This window comes from Artemia sp. Qi Xiang Cuo, chromosome 3 (genome assembly GCF_049724085.1).
Source record: "Artemia sp. Qi Xiang Cuo chromosome 3, ASM4972408v1, whole genome shotgun sequence".
Classification (NCBI taxonomy): Eukaryota; Metazoa; Arthropoda; class Branchiopoda; order Anostraca; family Artemiidae; genus Artemia; species Artemia sp. Qi Xiang Cuo.
Window position 1 is genome coordinate 57,676,932 of NC_142796.1, and position 26,043 is coordinate 57,702,974.

The window sequence follows — 26,043 nt, forward strand, 5'->3', positions numbered from 1 at the left end:
CCACGCCCAGGATCCGAGTATATAACTAGTCCATTTTCAATCCAGGAAATGAATAATGCGATACATCATATTAGGACCAAAACTAGCGGCAGCTATGACAATATACACCCTACATGGATAAAGAATCTCACCCCTTCATACAAACAAGAACTGCTAAATTGTTATAATCACGCTTGGGCATCTTCTATGTTCCCCTATATATGGAAATGTTCGTCCCACCTACCAATCCTAAAGAAAAATAAACCCAAAGATAACCCTGAGTCCTATAGGCCCATAATGATTACTCCTGTGATGGAGAAAATGATTTATCACAGACTCCTCTGGATTGTTGAAAAAAAACAATATGATCCCTCACACTCAAACTTGATTCAGGAAACACCACTCCTCAGAAGATGCTTTCATTTTGCTAACAAATACCATAAATGAATCATTCTCAAAACATATTGTCATAGTTGCAGCTTTACTAGATTTTGAAGGGGCATATAAAAATGTGAACCGCCAAATGTCTTTAAACAAACTTGCAAACCTTGGACTACCCCCCAAGCTAGTATTTCTTATCAAATCCTTCATAGAACTGCAAAATTTAATTGCTTGTGTTGGTTCAGCCTCTTCAACCCAAAAGACAACAACCAAAGGCCTACCTCAGGGAGCAGTCATCAGTTGCCTCCTCTTTGCCCTATATCTCTGGGACATGAACCTACCCCACACGAATCTACAATATGCTGATGATCTGGTGCTATGGTCATCTGGCAACACCTTTGAGACAGCCCAGTCAAATCTGAAAAAGTCACTTTTCCAATTTGAAAAAATCTCTCAACATTCAGATTTACCCATTGCACCTACCAAGTCAAAAATAATCCAATTTCACCGAAAAAGAAACCATGTTAATGCAAAACTAACTAAATAAAACAACTTTTCCAGAAGATAATCATATTAATTACCTAGATCTCATGCTTGACCAAAAACTTAATTTCCACCTCCACATTTCAAACACAATAAAAAAATGCTATAAAAAAAACACATATACTAAAAAGACTTCTTTCCACACCCTGGGGATGTAAGGAGAAAACCTTACTCCGGTTTTAAAAATCACGAATAAGACCCCATATTGACTATGGGCTCATTGTATATGGTGCATGTGCAAAGACCCAGATGCAAAAAATTGAAAAAAACACAAAATGATATAATACGTCTCATATTTGGTCTTAGGAAACCCACAAGCACCAAGTTTCTGCTTATGGAGAGTGGATTAACAACAATAAAGGAAAGACGTAACTTTCTTTTGACAAAACATCTTACAAAAATTGAATCAAATAGCTCACACGCCCTATATAATTGGTTAAGAAATCCAGCCATGTATAGAGGCATTGCAGATGAGTATGCCAACATTCAGAAGAAGTTCCTCGTACCAGCAAAGTCTATTGCACCTACTTTCCCCCATTCCCCTCCATGGAATTGGTCAAGTCCCATAATAAATTTCTCAAAGTGGAATAAAGATTTAACTCCCATTGCTTTTGTCCAGAAAAAAATTGCTGAACTTAATACAATTACCTATAAAAATCACTTCTAAATATTTTTTGATGTGTCAATTATGAATGAGAAGGTAGCAAGTGGTGCTTTCCTTCCTCTCCTGAGAATTGCAATGGGCGAGAGATTATATAATAATGTATCTAGAATGTTTGCTGAGTTAAAAGCCATAATCATGGCATTAGAACACCTTAAGGAAAACCAACCTTTGATTGCAAATTCAAATAATATTATTGTACATTCCGACTCTTTAACAAGCCTTGAGTTGCTGGCCTCAGCTCCTCAGTATAAGTTGGACATTGACATTTATCTTTGTCTCAGTATTATAGATAATCTTGCTTCAAGTGGCATAAAAACTTATTTTTAGTATATTCCTAGCCACTCTGGCATAAGTGGTAATCATCAGGTTGATGAAATAGCAAAAAATGCTATAAATATTGACCAGCCAAGTGGGAGACGAATCCCGATTAGAGATATTTACCGATGGAGGCTATCAGATATTAATTTTAATAAGATTAATCCTATCCTTTCCCCCTTTCCTAATAAGTATCTTTCTAAAATTTATCATAGAATTCGTTCTGGAACAAATGGACTAAATTTTCTTACATTCTCGTATAAGTTTTCTAATTCAAGTGGTGTAATTCCCCTGTCCCCTCTTTGCAGGCATTGTAATATGAATAATGAAACAATTGACCATTGCCTATTTGAATGTAATATGCTGACGTCTGCACAACATACCTTGCTTTGTAAACTGTTCAAATGCTTCAAACACCACAAAATCTCACTATCAGCCAAGAGCCTAGCCAACTATACCGGCACACGGAGCGTAGAAATCGACATCTATCATCTCATAATTGAACTCCTAGAGTCGAAAGATCTACTGAAAGATATCTGAAAATATCTAATAATCATGAGGCAATCAAGCCATTAGCTCTGTAGCCCACAGAGTGAAGCAAAAGGAAAAGGGCTAAATAGTATCACTGAAAAGCCCACCTGCTGTTAAATAGAAGAAGAAGAAGACGAAAAATGGGATAAAATCAGAAACAGATTCATTCAGATTAAAAAAAAAGAACACTCCATAGCTGTGAATGAACTTAAAACTACTGATACTGATACTGCCTGATGATGATACTTCCTGATACTAATACTGATACTGATACTACCGATGGTAAATTCAGAATCCGATTCATTCAGGTTAAAAAAACACTTGATGCCAGAAAATCCATAGCTGTGGATGAACTTAAAATACTTAGTCTAACTATATTTTTTTTCAGGTGAAACAAAGCAGAGATGATTATTTATAGACATGCTGGTAGATCATTCAGATCTGTAGGACTGTGTTTACAACATAGTAACTGCCTATTGAAAGCTTGTTGTTTGCATGGGCCCAATTCATCACTTACTCATTGCCACTTAACTACAGGCATAGCATCTTTTAAAAAACTAGGTGAAGAAAGTGGCTTGCTCCCTGCATCCTATTTTGAGCAAGAAAATCAGCAAAATCGAGATACTTTTTTAGAAGCAATTGGCAGATACTATGAAAGGATTACACATAGACGTGGGCATGTGGAATTTATATATTCTGCTTTGTCTTATATGGAACAATTTGGTGTACATAAGGACTTAGAAGCTTATAAAAGGATTATGGATATATTTCCAAAAGGAAAAATGATTCCCACAAGTGTATTCCAGACAATGTTCCAGCACTATCCAAAGCAACAACATTGTGCAGTGGATATATTACAAAAGATGGAAGATAATGGTAAGATACCATCTTTTTTTTCATACGACATTGATGAATTTCTGCTTTTGTCAGCTAATATATTTAAGTTTTTTTTAAGATTAGTAAGAAACTTAAGGCATATTTAAGGCTTCAAAAAAGGATTTTCTTCTCTGTTCAAATCGATAATGATGGCTCTTGTTAGAGTAAGCTAACTTTGGCATCATTAATTAATTATACAATAAATTTGTGAAACACACTAATGTCAAAGTTTTTGTAAAGAGGAGAAAGAGAGTGCATCTCTGAGTAAGGAAAAACAAAAACTTTGGAATGACTATTTATAAACAGCTATTGCTGACTAAATACTGTCAGTTTCAATGCACTAACATAAAAGATGACTAAATCATGAACGTGACCAATATTTTAGGGAATGGGGAAAACAGAATTGGGTTATCATTGATGATAAAATAAATTAATGGCTGAATATCAATATTTATTGATCAGTTACAAGATACAAATATTCTATTTTTTTTATTCCTATATTCATGGCGCCAGGTAGTTAAAGGTATCTGATATGCCGCTAGTTTTCAAACATCATGGTTTTAAATGTCTTTTGAACCTTCTTTTGAAGGAGTCAATAGAAGGATTTGCAGGAATAATATCCACAGGAAGATCTTTCCAAATAGAAGTGCAACGCCAGATGAAGTTCTTCCTCAGGTACTCGGTTCTTAGTGCGCCTTTAGGTAATTGGACCAAACTGCATGCCTTCACGTCTGCCTTGTCGGCTGGAAAAAGGGAGAACAATGCGAGAGAGCTCGTTTGAGGGAGGCAAATTTATGTACTTGTAGAAAACAGCCATCAATGCTTGATCAAACCTTTTATTTAGATTTTTGAGCAAGTCATGTGTAAAGGCGCAGCCCGTCCTATTTGCCCTATTCTGGATCTTCTGCAGTAGTGCTAACAGCGTTTGTGGGGCATCCGCATACAGCCGTTATCCATGTTCAGCTGTCGTTCTGATACAGGACTTGTAAAGTGGGATAATCGAGGTGGATGGAAGAAGGTTTTTTTGCAGCAAAGAGTGACTCCGAGCTTTCTTGCGCAGGAGATTCTCACCTAATCAAGGTGGTTATTCCAAGAGAGATCGGTGGCGAAATGAATTCCTAGTAGACGAAGCTCGTCGAATCTCTTTATAGTTTCATTTTTGAAAATGAAACTGGGGTGTTCACGCGGCACCTTTGATTGCGTAATAAGAAGCTCATTTCTTTTCAATGCATTACAGTTGATCATCCATGTATCAGACCATTTTTCGATTTGATCAAGATCCATCTGTAGGGAAATGGATGCTTGATGTTGGGTCTTCGTATTTTGGGATTTATTCTATGTCACGGCAATGAACACGGTGTTTAAAGTAGGCAAATACGGTTATTTAGGTACGCTTTTTTATTGTTTGATTGATTGCCACCATTCTTGTTGGATGCTTGGTGACTCTTTACCTACTTGTGCATTGCAATGCTTTGCCTATATTACCTGGTAGGCCTATCTAAATTGGTAATAATATTAATAGTTTGATTTTGCAAAGGCCAGTAAGGACCGTGAGAAAAAGAACAAGACACCAATCAACAAGTGACAGCAGTTAATATCTAACGCATAAATCTGTAAATGTAGTCCATCCAGCGAAAACCTACAAAAGGGAATTCTATGGTTCAGCCGTAGTCTCAGGAATTTCCCAGCTTATAAATTACCCTAAAATTGTTGTTTCTCATTATTCTTAATCTGTTATTAGTTTCAATAACATTGCCTTAAAAATTATTTCCTTAAATCAGCCAATTATATGGCTTCCCTACAAAATGCAAAAGGTTTTTTTTTGCCTCAACCAACACATACACTTCTGTCTTTCCCCAAATGGTAACCCGTCCGACCTCATAATTACCAAACAACCCAATCCATTCTCCCCCATTTTGGTTCCAAAGTAAATGGCCTCATTTTCACTCCAACATCTACTTTCACATCTGCACATTCATTCTATAGCTCACTTAGGTCATATTCAACTAGTATTCTCTTTATTGCGCCTGAACATGAACCATCCTTAGTCTCATGTATGGTGTCTAAATAGGGTGCTTTCGCAAGACGAGACCTAAACATTTTCAGAAGCTTTCCCCAAAACTTAATCATAGATACCAGTCTTTTACTTCTCAATGACATCAGTCCCAAGTCCCCCATTATTATCAAATTGTCAACAAATCTACTTATCCAAGAACTCTTTTGAAATTCAGCACCTGAACACTTTCCAACTTAGCAGTAATTCAATTTTTTCCAAATTTCGCATGCATAATGAATAGCCTGAATTATCATAGTAAGATATATTCGTTTATGTATCCTCATGTCACTAACCTTAGCTAACTGGCTCGTCGCCATGACACAAGAGGGTTCTTCACATTTAGACTTAAGTGCTTCTTCTTTTAAGTTGCATGACACCCTATCAATCAGGTGCTCTACATTTATACCTTGACTCTATCACTAACGCTATATACTTCGCAAACATTAACACACATAAGCAACATTAACACCCACAATTCACCCATATCGATTTCTAACATAGGTCTTTTATTTACCTTTAAATACGCTGGGAAGTCGTTCACAAGAACGGAAAATAATTGTGGAGAGAGAGAGAGGACATCCTTGTGTCACACCCAGATTTGACCAAGTCATCCTAGAGGATATTCTTGGTACTCTCAGCACAAACTTCATTACGTCATGCGCTCCAATCAATAGCCTAATAAACGAACACTTAAATTAATGCTGAAACAATCAATGATTAGTAGATCCCTCCTAACATAGTCAAATGCCCCATTTAAATCTAAGACTGCCTCATATAGTTTCCCCCCTCTTACTTAACTGTTTCTTAACTATAAAATCTAAATCCAAAAGCTGATCAATAGTTGTGTATTGTTCTCTACCACCAACCTTTTCTGGCGCTATTATTTCATTTTTATTCAACCTCGTTTTTAATCTAACTATCCTGTACTTGAACAAACAACTTGCCTATAGCATTCACAAGGTAAATCCACCTGTAATTTTCATGGTTTCCCTTCTTGAATATAAATACTCTTATTGATGTGCTCTGGTTTGCTGATCATTCCATTTTGTTCACAACCAACGTGAAAAAAAGCGATATGAGGTGCAGTATCAGGGTACTGCTCTGCCTCCAGACCACGGCTAGTATACCATCCAAGCTTTGAAAAGACTATCGTTTCATTTTCTTAAGCTTATTCCATACTTCTTCGACGGTTACGGGCTCTATAAACTGGTAAATGTCTTCTTTAAGAGGGAAGCCAACTTAATTGCCAATTTGATTCATTCAGGCCTCTGAAAACAATGCCTCCTCTTTTTTCTTTCCTAGCATCTCTGATCAAGTTTTCACTAATTGAATTTTAGACTGAAATGTCTTTCCCAGTGGATGTTAGACTTTTCTCCAAAAAAATTTACTATTCATTTCTTGTATTGCTGCCTGGATTTCCTTGTACTTTTCCTCGGGCTTTCTACTTACCTTGAAAAATTCACACTACGCTATTCTTGACTAAACAAAGCATCTCATACAACCTTGCGCGAACTTCCAGACACCCCTCATATAGTCAACCTGTACTTTAGAATGAGCGAATCTGAACTTCTTCTTGTGTCAAAAAGTAATTGTACTATGGGTTGCAAAGTCATTTGGTATGACTGGTTTTTAATTTTGATTAGCTGAAGTTGCAAGTTGAAGCTGAAATTGCAAGTTGAAGTAATCTAAGATTTTGAGCCTTTGAGATTCTGTACTCACAAATGAAGATTTTAATAACGTTGTAAGAACTCAGTGCCGTCACAATTGTTCTTTCATTTGACATTGCTCCATTTAGTGCCCAATCTGGCTTCTACTTTGAGAGGGTTCTAACGAACTTTGTTGGAGAAGAAGTAATGTTGTCTTCTGCATCAGCAGAGCATCTGGAGAATTTTCTTTAAAATGCTCCTTACAGAGGAAGTGAAAGAAGATTGGGAAGTGTCTGTTGAAATATAATATTGTAAGCAGTAATGATTTCCCCTCATTTACTTGTATGAGAAAGGATTTGTAGCTTGAGATGGCATGGGTGTTCTTAATATGAGGGGACCTGAGTTTTGTTAAAATCTACAAGTCTTAGCGGTAATATTGGAACCCACGCCTCCATAACTGAACCAGCAAACCCAAAAAAAGATTTACTTAGGATCTTTCTAGTTTCAGTTCTAATTCCTATGCTCTTGCTGTCTATTTGACACCCTCTTTAATCGCTCCTCTGGATTGGACTCTTTTGACATCTAATATTAAATATAAGCCAATATGAAAACTAAAGAAGGATGTGCTCCTTAATTGGCATTGGTTTAAATCTCCAGTGAAGAATAAAGCTGAAGATTTACACGGAGGAAAGGTATAGCCCTGATAGAAAACATTGCACTGATATGCTAACATTCATTTTCTGGAAAAAGAAAGGGCTTTTACAAACTAGAACTCAAAGGCCTCTATGTCAAAGAAGAAGAAGGATGTTTTTATCATTTTAGTCGAGTACCTCTGAAGTGTGTCAACAGTTTCTATATATATATATATATATATATATATATATATATATATATATATATATATATATATATATATATATATATATATATATATATATATATATATATATATATATATATATATATATATATATATATATATATATATATATATATATATATATATATATATATATATATATATATATATATATTACAATGGGGATGCCAGACTTCTTCTGTCCATAGACAATGTTTATTGTTTTTAGGGCCGCTCTAAACAGAAGCATAAGCTACGCAAATCCACCATGTTCATGAACCTAATTAGCATATTTGTAGTAGTTCAGAGATGTCACGTGAAAATTTTTCGGCAAAACAGCACTTATAGCATACATTTTCAAACTTATTATGTGTAGCATTCATATTTTTTTGGGATTTCATTAAACAAATACAAAAAATAAATCAGACAAATTGTTTGACAGTTATTGTTGCTTATGAGGAAAGTCATCAATTTTCTTTTCTTTTGGAACATGGACCCGAATCCAAATTCCCATGAGTCCTTTCCACCTACATACGCAAATAAAGGGTCCGTTTGAACTCTTTTTAGTCCATGGTAATTTTAGTAATTTTTTAGTCCAGTAATTTTTTAGTCCATGGGGGTTTCAGGTATATAAATAATTAAAAAATGGAAATTTCACCCAAAGGGGTTGCTTGTTATTAACAGTCCAATAGCCAACAACAACAGTCTTTGTTTAGGTCTCCATGCTCCAATTGAACCTTTTGTATTGAACTGGATTAACGACCCTTCATAACTACGTTAAGTCTTTGCGTTGGTCCTGCTGTGTTTTGCAACAGGTGAGTTTCGAACTCTAGATCCTGTATTACCAAGCTAAGGTCAAACTCATACCCCACCACAGGATTCGCTTAGTTCCTTTTTCTTGTAAGATAATGCATTTGGGATTCCCATGGTGAAATAATGAATGTAGTAACAAAATGACAATTAGGATGTCATTATCGGCCACATTGTAAAATAAAAAAACTTCCAAGTTAGGACATTCAGGAGTATGGTGAATAAGGTAAATAGATCCAAGATTTTCCCTCAAAATGTAAAGTAAAGTGCGTTATTTGCTAAGTTGCTGGCAACTGCGTAAATTGTTGCAATCCGCTCTTTTTTCTCCTAAAGCAGCATTCACACGCTGGGCTCTGTCTCAAGCCAAGTTTCTGAAGCTTTTTCATGCTTGGAGCTTATTCAAAGACCGAGTTGGAGACTGGGTCCAACAAATTAGGCAAGGTAATTCAAATTTTAGAATGGTAAACAAGGTCCTGTGGTGCCGCGGTGGGTTTGACCTTAGCTCGGTGATACGGGACTCAAAAATTGAACCCAGCTGTAGCAACACACTTCAGGGCCGAAGTAGGGACCTTAGTAGTCAAGAAGTATCGTTAATCCGATTGCTTTACTTTACTTACAACAAACAAGTAAATGAAGGGAATGGATTTGGGACAGTTTTCTTGAAGAAATCAACAATAAAATTGGAAACACGCCATATTTTTATGATATAAGTAAGCCCAATTAGTGCTAAGGCAGCTTGTTTTTTGAGAAGCTAACTTGCTCAAATAGCCAAGGAAGAAGTAGTTAAAAAAAGAAACAGATAAGGACTCAACGAAATGAAAATTCTAGCAGCTTTTATGGAACCTTTTTGTAAAAGTTCAATGATTTTAAACTCAGTTTTCAGACAGTATTTTAAACTGTTGACCCGTCTGAAGAAGAGTCTCAAACTTAATCCAGGAAAGAGTCAAGCACCTGAGTATGGCCTAGATGGTATAAATAGACAAAATTATTCATAATACCATAAATAAAGCAAATATTAACTAACGTTTCCTTGCTGAATTGCCTGTGATAGAAAAAAAAAACACATTTAACTATTTGTTTGTCCTATCATTTAATTAAGAGCAGAGGATAAACTTCTATCCTCTCAGCCTTGAAATATTCTTTTCATGTATGGCAGTCTGATCTGACATCTTTGGGATCTGACTTGCTGGAGAGAATTTAGTTTAGAGCATTAGTAATTGCACCAAGGGAAGGTAAGGCTCCCTATCTGATGTTGCTCGAGAACTTTAAACTTAAAACCGTGCCTGATGGTCATCAAAATGTCTTCTAAATCATCCTGTTCACCTAAATATCTTTCCCCTCTTTCATCACTCCTGAATACCTAGGGCGTGTTCCCGGTCCGACGAAAAGTGAATAATACTTAATAAAAATGTAATACTTCGTTCCAGGTGAGATCGAATTAACAGCTGGAACGACCGAAAATTAAATTCGTATTAAATTTTGTGAATACGGTTAACTAGCGCATTTACTGAATTAACTTCTGTACATTCATCATCAAAGTGGAAAAAATGGAGGCAAATGACCAATCTAATGGTAATTAATGAGCATTAAGGGATCAAAACTCATATTTTTCATATTTTACTCATTCCTCATTAAAATTACTTGTGTTTTGACAATAAACTACAATGCATATTAAGGCATTAGTTAATAAACTGTTCCAGTTTGGCAGTTAATTCGTATTAAATTTGAAGTAAATACGAATTAAATTGCAATTACAACCTGGAACACACTCCTAGAATCCCTTGCGAAGTGGCAGCACCTCTTCCCAAAATGACAACCGATCGGCCTGCGACATGCGGGATATGAATTACTTAGTTTGGTTCCCATTTTTGAAAACGTAATAGATCTAAGATATGATCGTAATTATGTCACGCGGTGTTTAACTTGTGTGAAACGGGAAGGCGTCATAACATCTAACCGTCAGGAGCAAATCATTTCGTCTACAAAATCCGTCATAAAATCGACAAAAAAATTCGTCAGAACCACTAGCCGTTAATACATTTAAAATTTTAAAATTTTAGTTTTTTGGGGCTTTTGGGGGGGAAAGGTACGTAGGTTAGGCTAGGTTACGTATTTAATAAATACCATGCTTTAACCCCACCCCCCTGATGTGCTAATATATAGCTGAAATTTGTTTCAAAACTATTATATACTTATTACTATTATATAAACTTATATTTTTTTTTTAGATCTTATGACGGTTAGTGGTTCTGACGGATTTTCCTTTTAGATGTTATGACGTTTGGTGCTTGTGACGGCTAGTCGAAATGGTAGCACCCCGTGTGAAACAATGTTGAGTTGATTTTGTTGATTTTTACTTTTTTTTGTATATTTAAGTACCATTATCGGTAAAATCCAAATTAAAAAGAATTTTAATGTGAAATTATTATTGTATGCAGTCTAGTACGTACATATTACCATAGATACTTATTAAATAAATATTTATATAATTCAGGTGTGATACCTGACCGGGAGCTGGAGATTATAATGGTCAATGCGTTTGGCAACACCTCGTTTGCAGTAAACAAACTAAGAAGAATGGCATACTGGATGCCTAAATTCAGGAATTTATCCCCATTCCCGTTACCTAACCCAGTGCCAATGGACACATTAGAACTTGCTAAGTTGGCTATCCAAAGGATTACGTTGCCAGATCTGCAAACTGAGATTGATGTCTATCAGGTTGGTAAGTCAGGTTATTCTATCATTCTCTCCATATAAGCTATGCTATCCAAAAATATTATTTCCAATGAGAGGGTACTGCAAGGTACACTCCCTCTCCCCAACTGGACGGACCTTTCACATAAAGTTGGAAAAACGAATCCTCAACGTACACTAGGAGTCAGAAAAAGTCCGTTGAAAACTAATGCGACTGCTTTTGAATTCTTCGTTTTTTCGAAGAAAAAGGAGAAAATATGCGCAAAAGGTATAAAAAGAACTCTAGTTTAAATACTTACACTAATTCTTCGACAGAAAAAGAATTACTTTCAAGGCTCTGAGAAGGAACTTAGTGTCCTAAAATAGTTGGATCTTATAACTTACCATTTCTATGATATCGGTTTTTCGTTTTTTCGAGTACTTATCCAAAGCCTAAGTGTGCAGCCCCTCTTTCTTGATAGCGTTTAAGTCTTAGTTATATTGTCTTAGTAAACCTTAATTAGGGGAAGGGGTTACTTCTTCCTAGATTGTTTGTCCCCTCCCCATAAGTTTTGAAACATACCTTTATTTTTGTATTTTCAAAATAACAAAATCCCCCTGGATTTTGCCACCTTTTAAAAATAAAAATACAAGGTTTTACTGACTTTCACAAAGGTGTCAGTTTGAAATGAGCAGTATTTATAAATCTCTATAAAACTTCGGTATAAAGAACAGTTATTTGAGGAGGGGGTAGCCCCTCCTCCCGTGTATGAAGATACACGGAATAATTTCCTTTCGTTTGAAGTTTAAAATTCCTCTCTGCTTTCATTTGAGAATTTTTTTTTAATATTTAATTTCTGTTCGTTTTTTGTAGTATACCCATTGCTACCATAAATGCAAGGAGGGCTACCACCCCTCAAACCCGAATCTTTAAATACGAATTTGACGTTCTTACAGCAAATACAGTTTCCATCAAGATGACACCTCAGTTCACAGTTTCATTCTTGTTTCTAAAATTTGTTATATTTCCACTTGACAAAAGTTTTTGATGAGCAACATCAAAATCAATACATTTTGCGCATCCAAAATCAGAGTGAATAATATATTTCGTTGTTGCATGTATTGTAATCCAAACTTGAAGGAGAGCTACTACTTCCTCGTTCACCTCCTATTTTCACATTCTAGTTTAATATTTATAAAATGTTGCTTCAAGAATGATATTCATCCCTGAAAAAAAAATGAGCTGCTCAAATATTTATGTGTGAGGTTGGAATACCGAATAATATTTATTGTGTAATCATTTCCACAATTTTAAGGATAAATTCTCCAAACAAGATTGTTTTATAGGGATGTTCCCCCCTGGGCTTCATTAAGGAGTGACGCCCCTGAAAAAAAAGAAAATGTGTGAATAGGAAACAAGAAAAGTTGTCGTTTAAACTTGCAGAACACGAAATTCCGGTAGCAATTGCCCCCCCCCCCCGCAAAGAAATTTTCTGACGAGGCTTATGATCCCCTCTCCCACTTAACCACGTCTGTGCCAGTAGCCATATGTATATAATCGTTTATGCTACTTAGGAAGAGATTGTCGCAGTGGGAGAGGTGCTATCACTTCCAGCACCAATAATAAAGGTATGGACCATAAGTATTCCCGGGAATCAACAGGGATTATATATGAATTTCTATCACCCTCCCGTTTGTCTGAAACCCTTTTTATAAATAACTTCTGGCTTAATGATAGTTGGGAAATTTTGGCATTAAAATCTACTCTGGCATCTGGAAGCACTCTCCTCTCTGCCTGCATTATCTTTTATAGACTACCTGACGTTTAAGAAATAGTGTAATGCCATAGTGAGACATTACTTCCTTTGTTACCGGGTAGCTTAATATGGGAGATTGTGCCACTTTTCCTCGGCTAAATCTATTTGGCTACTTCAATCTTCCTGATGGTTTCCTGCTATTAGAAGATCATCCTATATATATCGGACTGATATGTCGATGTTACGCAGATCGGTCTTGCATGTTGTTAGTGTGTGGCCAAGGTATCTCCATCTGTGATCTCTTATGGCATCCGTATCAAGAGGCTGGCCTGTCGTGTTGCGGATGTATTGATTAGTTAGCTTCTGCTGCCAGTGGGTGTTAAGAATGCTTCTTAGACATGAATTTTCGAAAGCGAGCATCTTTCTGTCTTGTTCCTGGTTCTGGTGCCAGGTAATGTCTGCGTAAAGGAGAACTGGAGTAACATTGCTATTGAAAAGTCGCATTTTCGGCCGTAGAGAGAAGCTTTTGGACCGCCTAAACTTCCGTAGTCCATTTTATCCACAAGTGTGACCGAAGTCCGAAGGCCCCATCAGTGTGACCTATTCTTGTGAGCACGGTAACTCTTTTGAGGTCTATCCAGTTTCGTCAGTTAGGAATCCAAGGTATGGAAAATGGATAACTTGCTCTATTTGTTGGTACCCGCATTTGATGCTCAAGGGTGAGTCTGTGGTAACCATGCATTTCGTTTTCTCAGTATTTGTCTTCAGGCCAATTTGGCGTCTTTTTTTCTGTCACCTAGTCTCTGATTTCTTTGACTATTTGCTTGCACGATCACAGGACAACAATGTTGTCGGCGGAGACTATATCGCTGAAATGCGCCTCTGAATTCAAGTGGATGCCGTCTCTACTAGTGCTTCCTAGTATGTACTCAATGGCGATTATGCATCTGCTGTCTTCATAGAGTGTAGCAATCAGTGAAATTATTTTTTCAGGAACTCCATAGTGTAGTATAATCTTCCACAGACTCTGGTGACCCACTGCGCCAAATATCTTCTAAAATTCAGTGAATGTCATATAGATTTTTGATTGACACTTATTAGATTCATTAGTCTCAGATCTATCCATTCACTGAGCCGGATTTATGATATTATTAACACTTTTTCTTGGAGGATCTAAACTTACTTATGAAAACGACAAAATTATCCTTTTTTCAAAAATTAGCAGCATATGTTCCACGTATTTTCAATACAAAAAACAACGTACCCCAAGTTTCAAAAATGAAATTCGGTAGATGGATAGAGCTGAATCTTAGCTATGGAATGATAGCAAAATGTTCCTCTTTCCTTGACGTATTAAAAACGTACAACAGTAGAGAAATGGATAGCAAAGTTACAGAGGGAACATAAGCCTCAAGCCTTTTTACTAAAGTATCCTAATGTACAAGAAGCAAAAAATAATAATTTCTCCAAAACGAGGCCCTGCAAAGGACCAGTTTTTTCTCTGAATAACTTGCAAATTAAAACAGTAAAACGTGGTCCAAAGAGACCATACTTTACATAAATAGTTGTAATTTGGGGGTAGAGTACTCCCCCCTACAAAAAGGCCCAGTATCCTTTCCGGCTGCTTTAAAACTTGCATCCTCAAGTCATTGGCACCCCAATTTACTAGACAGAATTGAAAGGGAGATTTTGTTCCCCCAAAATGAGCTTAAGGAAAAGGATGAAACTTATTTGGGGGCCTGAGAATGGTAAATTTTTCCCTCAATGGAGTCGAAATTCAAGAATTGCTGTATGGACTACGGAGACTAAATATTTTGTCGGGAGAAAGAAGAGTGTTTGGGTCAGTTTCAAACCTACAGCTACAAGTCCATGGGCCCTGGGGAATCTAATTAAAATATATTTTAGGGGCATTACTGCCCGAAAATTGGTATCTGAGAAGTCCAATTTTCTTCTGATCTGCTGATAACTTATACCTTATGTCCCTGGGTCATGAAAAACCCAACGCACAATAAGAAAAAAGAAGAAAAAAATACTGATTCCATTTGAGACCAAAAAATTTTTTCTTTGGACAGCTTGAAACTTACACTCGTAAGTTACTATTCTTAGGGAATTCTTATGCACAAAAAGTAGTTTAGGCAAAGGGCCTCCATAAACTGGAGGTGGAAGAAGTTTTTCTGGTTGGCTTGAAACTTGAACTTCAGTGTCATTGACTCAATGGAACCCGGTTGACCAAAGAAAACAACAAACGGTTCGCCTGAAAAAAGGCCAATCATTTTTTTTCTTGGCCGGTTGAAACTCAAAACCGTAAATCCCTGGCTAAGCGCACTGTAATATACAGACACAATTTTAGTTAAGGGAAGGGGTACAGGCCTCCCTCAAAGTTGTGTCGCAAAATGGCACCAATTTTTTCAGATTCGCTTAAAGCTTTCAAGGATCGTTACCTTGCCTAAGTAGACCACACATTTTTGGATTGGAGGAGAAGAATGGTAATGGGCTAGGAGATATCCAAGTACCTTGTTGCCCTGAACAATTTGAAACGTATAGTTTTAAGTCTATGGGCCAAGAGGAGCATAGCCCTCTATAAAAAAAAGTATTGGTTCAGGTCACCAAAAAAGGTCAAAAATTTTTATTCGTCTAAAAACATATATCCTTAAGTTCTTAAGCCAAGAGGACCTCAACACACTAGGAAAAATGGCTCCCCCGAATAGGGGCATTTTTATCAAGAGGCTTGAAAGTTGCATCTGCAAGTTTTTGTGCCAAGGGGCCCTAATATGCAGAATAATTTTTTTTTTTTTTTTTTTTTTAATTGGATTGTAACTTATATATAAAATTCCTTAAGCAAAGCCGACTCCGAAATTGAAAAAAATTGTCTGCCTGAAAACGAACCCAGAAAGGGCCTACAAGTCTTTTCTTCTAGGCAGATTGAAACTTAAAACTATGAACTCCGGGAAGAAGTACCGAATGTGTTGCAAGAACTTTTTTTTTCTTAGGTAGCATCCAGCCTCCGAAAATGGGACCCAAAAAATCTCAATACCTTTTTTCTGATTGCCTTGAATCTTTCAAGGATCATTGCCTGGGCTAAGGAAACCACACCTGTTTTATAGCCAGGGGAGTAGGGGGACTGAAAACTGGACTAGAAACTGTTATCTGCTGGCTTGGCAGAACCTACAGTAAAAAACAAAAAAAAAAAAAAATAAATAAAAAAAAAAATGCTTGGCCAAATGAGAGCCATACAGTTTTTTTCCTCCAATTGTGAATTTGGAAAACCGCAAATTGTCTTTTCCCAATCGATTTCAAATTTTATGTGTTGAAAGGGCCAATAGAACCTTAACAAAGACGAAAAGCTTTGATAAAATTAGACTGAATCGATTTATGACATCAGAAATAGGTGCACAATTTGTTTTGTCCTTCTAATTGTCTACCACCTGACGTGGCATATCACGTATTGGGTCAAATGTGACATGCTGTTGAAATATGATTTAGATTAACTTTGCTTAAATGAAAGCTATAAAGTTCTCAATGAGTGAAAAAAAACTGTATAATTTAAATAACCGTCAAAAAAAAATTTTGTTTGGGAGTGAGAAAGGGTTTTAACCTCTTACCAACCATATTCAGTCATAATTTTATATTTTATGCTCTTTGTATCAGAATTTAAATATTCAGTAAACTACAAATAGTTATTCAGTGACCAAAGAGAAGTATAAAAATAAATTATAATCTCTTTATATATGCAGATGGAAGCGGTGTGAATCTGCTAAAAAGAGGCCTATTCTGCTACAGTTTCGTTTTTTATGCTTTCAGGTATGGGAATATGAAGAATCAATGAATTACAAATGGGTTTGCAAAATTCAAAAGTACAAAAGAATAAATTATAATCTATTGTAATATTCATTATTATAATTATAATAAAAGACAGGAGAGCTTTGAAAACTCTATTTTTGAACCATATTTAACCACTATTTTGTATTTTATGATTTTTAAAGTTTCTGGTATCAGAATTTGAAAATATAATAAACTACAAATACATTTTTAGTGGCCAAAAAGAAATACAAAAACAGCCTCTTCGTTTTTAGCCCTAACTTTGGTTTTAATGCTTAAAATTTTCCAGGCATCAGAACTTGAAGATGCAATAGACCACACATGGATTGTCAGTGGTCAAAGCGTAGTACAGAAGGAACTACTTAGCAAATTGCCTCCAGGAACCGCGCTTTATGTTGAGGGTGCTTTCAGAGTTTGGCTTCGGCAGATGTGTGTCCACTATTTCATTCTCAGAGGTGAAACTACAGGAAGAAGTGTTGAGAGTATGAACAAGAAACCAGATCCGGAAGAAGCTGATGGTATTACTATTTCGTTGTTACTGTTACTGTAGTAATGGTGCTTTGCTTGTTTTGTATTTTAAGTAAATATTAATGAAAAACTAAAATTTTTGCTCTTCCACAGTTGCAACAGCGCAATTAATTCCCTATAAACATAAATTCAGCTTACAATATAAGGTTCACAGTTCAGAATAGAAATATAGTGTTCTACTCTTTTTCATGATGCTCACTTCCTTTGAATCTCCATTGATTTGTTATTGAGGATCCTTAGCAAAAATTTTAATATTTAAAATTTGGAATACAACTAATTGAAGGTAATTTTATTGAATTTTTATTAATTTTAAGCTTTATTTAATTAAATTAATGGAAAAAGTACTTAATTACAATCAATTATTAAAGTATATTGATGAATTTAGTTATAAATAAGTTTCCTAATTTTTAGTATGTCCAGCCAGGATGGCCTAAAACTTAAATTCTTGCGAGTTTTTAAAGCTTGTTTTCAGAATCTATTCCCTAGTAGCATTTGGTTTTATCCATTTCGTCAGCCCTCGAGTAATATTTTCCGCATGACTTTTCAGTAACTGTTGCGCCTTTTAAGCCAGGAATAAACTAAACTAAAATAAAACTCATGATTAAAGTGTTACGTATATAATTTATAATTTTCTAATTTTAGTTATTTTTAAAAAGATTTGCTCTGGCATGAATTATTTGTGTTTCCTGCTAATGTGTACAAGTAGAAAATTACTAGCTTTTTTAATAGGCATTGTTAAAACAGACAAGGATCATACGCGGGCAACATGGTTTTCTCGGATAAAGAATGGCCAACGGCCTCCTACTCGCCCTTAGCAGAAGTAGTCTAGATCAAATAGTGGGGTAAGCTGCAAGAATGAAAACGGGCGCTGGTATCAAAAAACAAAAAATCGCAAAGATTGTCTAGTGTCTCACGTTTCTTTGTATTTTTTCATTTCAATAATAAGAAAAATTAGTGTAAATGCTAAAGCAAGTGCAATAACAAGTGTCATCTCTGTTTCTGAAAAAATCAATATTGCAAGTTATCCATATTTTTTTATTCAGACTCAGAATGGTTTGAAGCCGAGAACCATCAACTACGTTCAATCTCTCTAGACAGAGTTGTCACCTTGAGGATAGCTGACAGAGTCCAACTTCGCTATTATTTGAATTTGCTTGGTACTGCATTACCTAATATAAATATCTCTTTCTTTTGATGCCATAGGTTAAAGGGACATTTTGGGTTGTTGAACTTAAACAAAATTCTCAAGATTTGAATAAAGTATTGGTATTTTTTCCAGATTCTACCATTCTCACTTTTCAGGGCATGATATCAACTTTTCTCGGAATAGTTGACACTTTAAATTCCACTTGAGGAATTTAAAAAAATCCTCAATAACCTCCTGGGACCTGGTGTCCACGTCTGTGGACACCCCCATAAAATATTTTTTGTGCAAAGGCCTCGCCATCTAGCAAAGATTTTGTTGTTTCAACGTGCTTTTTGGACCTGGAAAGTCATCTACGATTTTTTTCAGAAAGTTTCTGCGACTTTTAGTGGTTTTTTTACAAGCTAGAAAAGGCTAAAATAAGCAGATGAAAAAAAGCAAAGGTAAGAAAAAAGAAAAAAAAAAGAAAGTAGTGAGAACGAGTTCTGAGAAAAGTCAGGTGTACTCTCTTGATTGTAGACAGTGCTTAGATAGTTTTAAAAGCAGTTAGTTCGATAAGGGCTATCTTTTGGAACTTGGAAAACCTCTATGTCCACGTCTATGGCCAGGCGGTTCCAATTGAGTAAAAAGCTAGGGTTGATTTTTCGTTGTTCAAATCTCGATTCTAATGGGGATAGCCGAGGCCAATGATTGTTTTATTTACTAAATTGACAACAACTTAGCCGCTACTCACCCATAAGAAATTGCCACCTCCGTATAGTGTGCCCCCCCCCCCCCAATATGTCTCCCATACCCTTTTATTGCTTACTTTATAAAAAACTTTTATTCCCTTTTTTGCAAATAAAATCAACCAAAATCACAACCCGTAAGTCTGCTAAAAATTAAACTATTTTGTATATATTATTTTTTCATTGTTGAATATTTGGCTATTTTATTTGTTACCCTTTTTATCTTTTTATATTATGACCTTTAAAATATTTTATAGTTATGCCCTATATTTATGACTTTTGTATTTTATATTTTCTGACTGTTACATGTCGTGTTTTAGTTACAGTGGTAACTATGTGTTGTTATTGTATTTTTTTTTTTACTAAGAAATGCAAATTTGGTCCACTAGGGTTTGTGAGTAGTTATTTTGCCAATCACTATCTATCTATCTATCTATCTAGCTATTAGTTTCAAGCTTACTAAACCTGTTCCTTTATTGTAGTTTCCCTTGATGACGCCCTTGGAATGCTCGATGAGAGTGACCTGGACATCTCTGATTTAGATGATGATGAGGAATGGATAAAAAACTACTCCTTGTCGTCTTCAGACTCTGACGGTGAACCAGCTGTTGCAGCCATTCTGTCATCAAGCAGTTATGTTGTTCTTCCAAATGTTGAAAGTGAAGAATCTGATGACAACGTACCCTTAGCAACCCGTGCCAAACGCTTGAAGGCTGACAAAGTAGCAGCAACCTTGTCCTGGAGGAAGTCTCGGCGGTTCGATAATCATCGTGGGCCGGACGTGGGCCCCGCTCATTTCCAGGACCACGACAATTGGAGTACAGAATAATTCTTGCATGAACTACAACTATCAGTTGGCCCACCACAAAAGCTTGAATGTAACTCCAGACGAGCTGAAAATTTTTGTTGGCATTGTCATCCTGATGGGGAACCTCAAGTTTCCTCGGATCCGCATGTACTGGTCTGGGAAGTTTAGGGTGGAAGCCATATCACAAAAGATGACTCGAGACAGATTCTTCACAATCCGGTCGAACCTGAAGTTCGTTGTTGTTTCAGAAATCTCAGACGAAAAAAAAACAAACAAAAATAGGCTTTGGAAGGTGCAGCCGATCCTTGACAACTTCAGGAATATCTGTCTCCAGTTGCCACGGGTGAGGAACTGTTCAATTGACGAACAGATGATACCCTTCCAGGGTATGTCAACTCTCAAGCAATATGTCCCTAACAAGCCTAATCCGGTTGGATTAAAGAATTTTGTCCTTGCCAGCTCCTCAGGGCTGATACTTGACTTCCAAATCTACCAGGGAGCCACCACCCTGGGATAACAGCTGGTAGCACATGGCTTGTCAGCTGGGATCGTACTGCGCTTGTCTGAGACCCTACCAGAAGGTACATACCTCTATTTTGACCGATTCTTCTGGTCTATTAAGCTCCTCGACATGCTGGCTGAAACAAAAATAAATGCGACCGGAACTATCATGAAGAACCGTTTGGGTGCCAACGGCCCAACGCTTTTTACCGAAACAGAAATGAAAAGAAAGTGTAGAGGACCCTCTGTCATGTCTGTGCGCTCAGATAGAAAAGTGGCCGTGACCCAGTGGTATGATAACAAAGTGTTTCTCCTGTCTTCAAACTGCAAAGGTATAGAAGAGGAGACAGAGGTCAAACGGTATGACAAGCGCCAGGGGTCTTACGTGCAGGTCAAATGTCCACAAGTAGTCTCCGACTACAACACCTACATGGGTGGGGTCGACCTTGTGGACCGCATGGTCAGCTATTACCGATTTGAGACGCGTACTAAAAAATGGACTGTGCGTCTGTTTCATCATTTTGTGGATTCTGCACTAGCCAATGCATTTCATGAGCTAAAGGGCCATGGCCCAGAAGTTTCTGGTGACCTCAAACAGCTCATTGATCTTCGTTTCAACGTGGCCGTTTTTGCTCAATTCTGGAAGCTCGGAGTCACGAGGTCAAGAAAATAGCAACGAAGAGCCATTGGGTGAAACTCAACACCGTGTTTTGAGTGTGAAAAAGAGGCCAATCCCTCCACTATATGCCAGAGCTGCACTGCATCTACCAAAATTTTGTGACTTGGCGAATGCAGCCCGGTGCAGAAGGCCTGGATGCTGCAAAAGGTCAAGATGGATGCGCTCGCAGTGTAAAATCATTCTCTGCTTGACAGGAGAAAACAACTGCTTCAAGAAATTTCATGAAGAGTAATGTTTTGTTTTCAACGTTTTGACAAATCTCTTTTAATAGATGAAACAGATTTTTACTATACTCTTAGCTCGATAGGGACCCAATGTCCACACCTGTGGACATCCTCCAGAAGGGAGGGAGGGGGTTCAACTTTTTTTTTAGTTGATCAATGGTCAAAATGATTTTTTTTAAGTAAACTACAAAGAAATGAACATAATCAGAAAAGTATTTCTATGGTCAGGTCTCAGGAGGATAAAGCTGTTAAAAGATTTTATTATGTGAATTATATTATTTTCTTAATACTTTTTTTTATTTCTTAGAGGATAATTTCCGACTTGGCCGTTATTTGAATCACAAACCTTACATATATCAATCTTGAAAGGTAAAAACAACCAAAGAATCGGAAAAAGATATGGCATTTCAATGCCTCTCGCTTTTTTTTTTAGTATTCCGTTGAAGCTGGACTGGAACGATCATAGCCTGACTTACATTTCTTTGCCTTTATGCGCTTTGACAGCTTTTTTTTTTCGAGGTAGTAACATCCACAGATATTACTTCAAATGTAATAATTAAAATAAATTTATATTTTTGACCAAACGTACCATCTTCATTGCATAGTCGTTCTTTCGTAAGTCTTCCTTTCTTTCGTTAGGCTCTTCTACTCTTTTTTTGCTACTCTGCTTCCTTTTTATAATGAAGTTATGTTGGGCAACTCTGCACTGTACAAAATGACTCTGCAGAAGTTCCGCTTGGTAACGATACATTCTAGCGTTGCCACAGTTGCCACAGCATTGTATTGAAGAGTAATAGCGTCACTTGTTGACCCCTCATCCCCAGTAGCTATGCAAATCATTATGCCAAAAGCTTGAAAGGACTCTAGTTGGCTCTCTTGTAAAAGATGAAGAAGAAGACTATCAGTGGCGTTAATTTAATTTAAATCCTTTAAAACCGATCTGAAAATGCTCGAGTTTAATCTTTAGTTGTTTTCCGTAATCATTGAGCTAAGTCTTACAGAAATATTTTTTTTTGGTTGTTAAGTATGGGATCAGATGTAAATATTTATCGTTTACTAGAATTAAATAATTATTACCCATCATCAAGCGTACTGCTTTTATATTGATTATGAGAATTTATGAGAGATTATGAGATTGATTATGAGAAATTATGAGTCTCACAAGTGTATTATATGTTCAAAGCAAGAATTCAGACTAGTAGGGGCTATAAAGAGGGTATTTTTCGAACTCTAAAGGTGTCATTATGCAGTTCTATGCTATGTTTTGTATAGTTATGTAGTTTCATGTACTTTTATTTTTTGTCAGACATCACCCACCTCAAATCGTGGATTTTAAGAGACCCAGAAGAAATAGAACACGAACTTGAAGCTGTGCCAACGGTGCATGAACAAGAAGACGGAACGATCCTAGGGTGCTGTGCAACAGGATCATCTAGTCGTGATTCCCTTCTCTCTTGGATCCGATTCTTAGAGAAAACCAACCCGAAATTAGCCGATTTTCCTGTACTCTTCACCTTGAAGTCCCCACTTGGTAATTTTTTTCTACAGGATCTTTGTTTTCTTTCTTTTTTGTTCTACATTTTCAACAAATTATAGAATTAACGTCAAATTTGGTAGTTTAAATGATTTAGCTAATTTCAATTTACAAAAATAGTTCAATTTTAGGGAAGTCGGTCTCAATTTAACGTTCTCTTCTCGTACTACTTTTGAAGTACCAACTTTAAAAACACAGAAATTTTTAAAATAAAGTACTTTTAACCGACAAGAATTATGACTGAAATTATTGTTATGGTTGAAACTTTTTAGTTTTATATAGAAAAAAATATTTTGTTCTTAGGGAATATATTTCTTTTTTAAATAAATGGAATATGGTTGAATATATTTGAAAAATAGCGTTTAGTGACAAACTTCTGTAAAATTCAAATATAATATTTTGTAAATTTATAAAATATACCCCTGAAAACTTACACGTGATTTGTTATTTGTCAAGTGGATCAGAAGATGAAGTTGCTAGCTATTTGATTGCTTAAAAATTTTAAATCAGTATATAAGCCGCAAGTTTAATTATAAGGATACTTTGCACGCACCAGATTTACACTTAAAACTGATTGGTGGTTACTGCGGCACTCCATAAAATTGCAAGGTCTACTTTAGTGAAAAGCCCCGCCAAACTAGTCTGTTACTCATATACACCGTCGATGCATTATAAGTTTGCGTTTATGTTAGAAATATTCCGAAATTCTATTGGAAGTAAAATACGCAAGAAATAAATTCTAAAGATGAAAACTATGTTAAAAAATTGAGTCGAAGAGAAAGTTTAGCTAAGGTGGAATCGGACCGGATTAATCACATAAACAGAGATATTAGATAAAAATATGAGAAATAAAGAATCAGTTGAAAAGGAAAAAGAACACTCGGTCGTTTGTCAGAAAAAATTGACAGGTGCCTCAAAGGTTGTATGTTAATGCCTAAATACCCTAAATGTCGTTGAGCCTTTAGATAAATGTACAATGGGTTTTGAGTGAGGGGTGAGGAGGTAGACCTTCTTCATTCTCGGAAATATTTTTGGTTCACGCCTCCGAGGAGGTAATACCGTCCCTCCTATTGCGACAATCTTTTTCTGTATAGCATAAAATATTACATTCACATGCTTTCTGGTAGAGGTGGGAAAACGAGGTGGGCCATTATGAGCCTCACCAAGAAATTTCAGTGGTGGGGGAGGGAGTTTAGCACTTGCTAATATTCCTCTTTTCATATTCATATGCAATGTTTTAATGTATTTAAACATACGTAAACACGTTTGATTTCTTTTTTCTAATAAGGTTGCTTCGAAGAAAAAATTACAAATTCGTGCAATATAAATAATATTCTTGTGATGTAATCGCTGTGTTTAAAGGTTTTACCTCAATTTCCTTTTCATCCAACTTCAGCTGCTCTAAGTATGTACAACATATTTTAACATAAAAAGAACTGCATAATTATGTCCCCATTTTATTCCAAAGGACAATTTTTTTTTCTGATTCATGTTACTCAGGGTTTCAATTGTATGTACAATGGATTGGAATAAAGGGTTACACTAAGCGGATGGAAAAACAACTTTTTTTTCATACCCTGTTTCATGTACCCTACTCGATTTCACGAATTTAGAAATCAACTGCAGATCTTCTCTGATTTCAGCCTATTTTAATTTCCTTGTGATTCGTCATGAAATGTGAATTAGTTTTTTTTTCTGGTAATGTTCTAAAATTATATAGTAGACAAGTCATAAAATTATTTTTTTATTATTATTAAATTATTAAAACTATTATTATATTATATATTATATATATATATATATATATATATATATATATATATATATATATATATATATATATATATATATATATATATATATATATATATATATATATATATATATATATATATATATATATATATATATATATATATATATATATATATATATATATATATATATATATATATATATATATATATATATATATATATATATATATATATATATATATATATATAATTATAATTATTCACATCATTTATAAGATTATTGTTAATACTATTAGTTAGCTTTTGTAGATTTGTTAACGTTTTAGAAGTATAATTTTAGTAATAATAATGTATGAATTTGTTTTTGCTAATGTTTAAGTCCAAAATGATTTTCTATTCAGGCAATACATATAAATCATATTTTCAAGGGAACCGTAATGAGGATTTTAGATTATGGCTAACAAATGAACTTTTTTTGAAGTTCTCATGTCTCGAAATTTCGATTTTTAACAGTAATCATGCTTCTAGAAAATGTCTGAAATAATATTCCCTAATAGTCAATCTTTGTAAAAATTATTCATAATTTTAGTTTTTCCAGGTGATTTTTACAAGCTCCATTTAGGGTTCAATGATTTAATTAAACGTTAGTGATATATGCAGTTAATTGGTTGCAGTTAATATTATTAGTTTTTTTATAAAGTTGATAATATTTAAAAGTATAAATTTAAATAGTAATGTTTCCGATGTTAAAAAAAGATTAATACTGCTAACTAAAAATTCTTTTCAGGTGAAGTTGTCGAGTTACCCCAACTAGAAGATAACCCTAAGAATGGTACGGAAGAAAGTATTTTATTAGAAAAGCCGTAAAAATAAATACTTGAATTTTTAAATTTGAAATTTGAAATAAAAGCATTTGAGTTTACTAGAGCCACGCGTGTTGTAATTATCTTGAAAATATTCAAGATGAATCTTCAGTTACTGAAAATCTTTTGTTACAATGTTTTGATTAATCTGTTTTGTAATTCCGGTACATTCCTGTCGTAATCTCTGTTATTATGTCTCTTCAAACGTATCTCGTACAGCATTTTGAACTGTTTGTCTATTTTTGGAAAAAAAAAAGTTTTAGTGTCATTTGTATTTCATTGAAAACGGTATGTTTTTTGAACAGTGTGGTTTTATTTATCGTAACTTAATTGTAACGACAAGAAAAAAGAGAAGTTTACCATAA

At 35.4% G+C, this 26,043-nt stretch overlaps 1 protein-coding gene across 3 annotated transcripts in view; it reads left to right on the forward strand.

Moving 5' to 3' along the window:
- ECSIT (evolutionarily conserved signaling intermediate in Toll pathway, mitochondrial) overlaps positions 1-25,742 on the forward strand; it is a 45,681-nt gene extending 19,939 nt beyond the window's left edge. For all 3 annotated transcript variants that reach the window (XM_089087030.1, XM_089087033.1, XM_089087031.1), the window contains exons 2-6: positions 2,802-3,289; positions 11,155-11,381; positions 17,202-17,430; positions 22,831-23,055; positions 25,603-25,742. In XM_089087030.1, coding sequence (XP_088943156.1) covers positions 2,818-3,289; positions 11,155-11,381; positions 17,202-17,430; positions 22,831-23,055; positions 25,603-25,682 — 1,233 coding nt within the window. In that variant the 5' untranslated portion in view covers positions 2,802-2,817 and the 3' untranslated portion in view covers positions 25,683-25,742. The remainder of the gene's footprint in view (positions 1-2,801; positions 3,290-11,154; positions 11,382-17,201; positions 17,431-22,830; positions 23,056-25,602) is intronic.
- Positions 25,743-26,043: the final 301 nt, after the last annotated feature.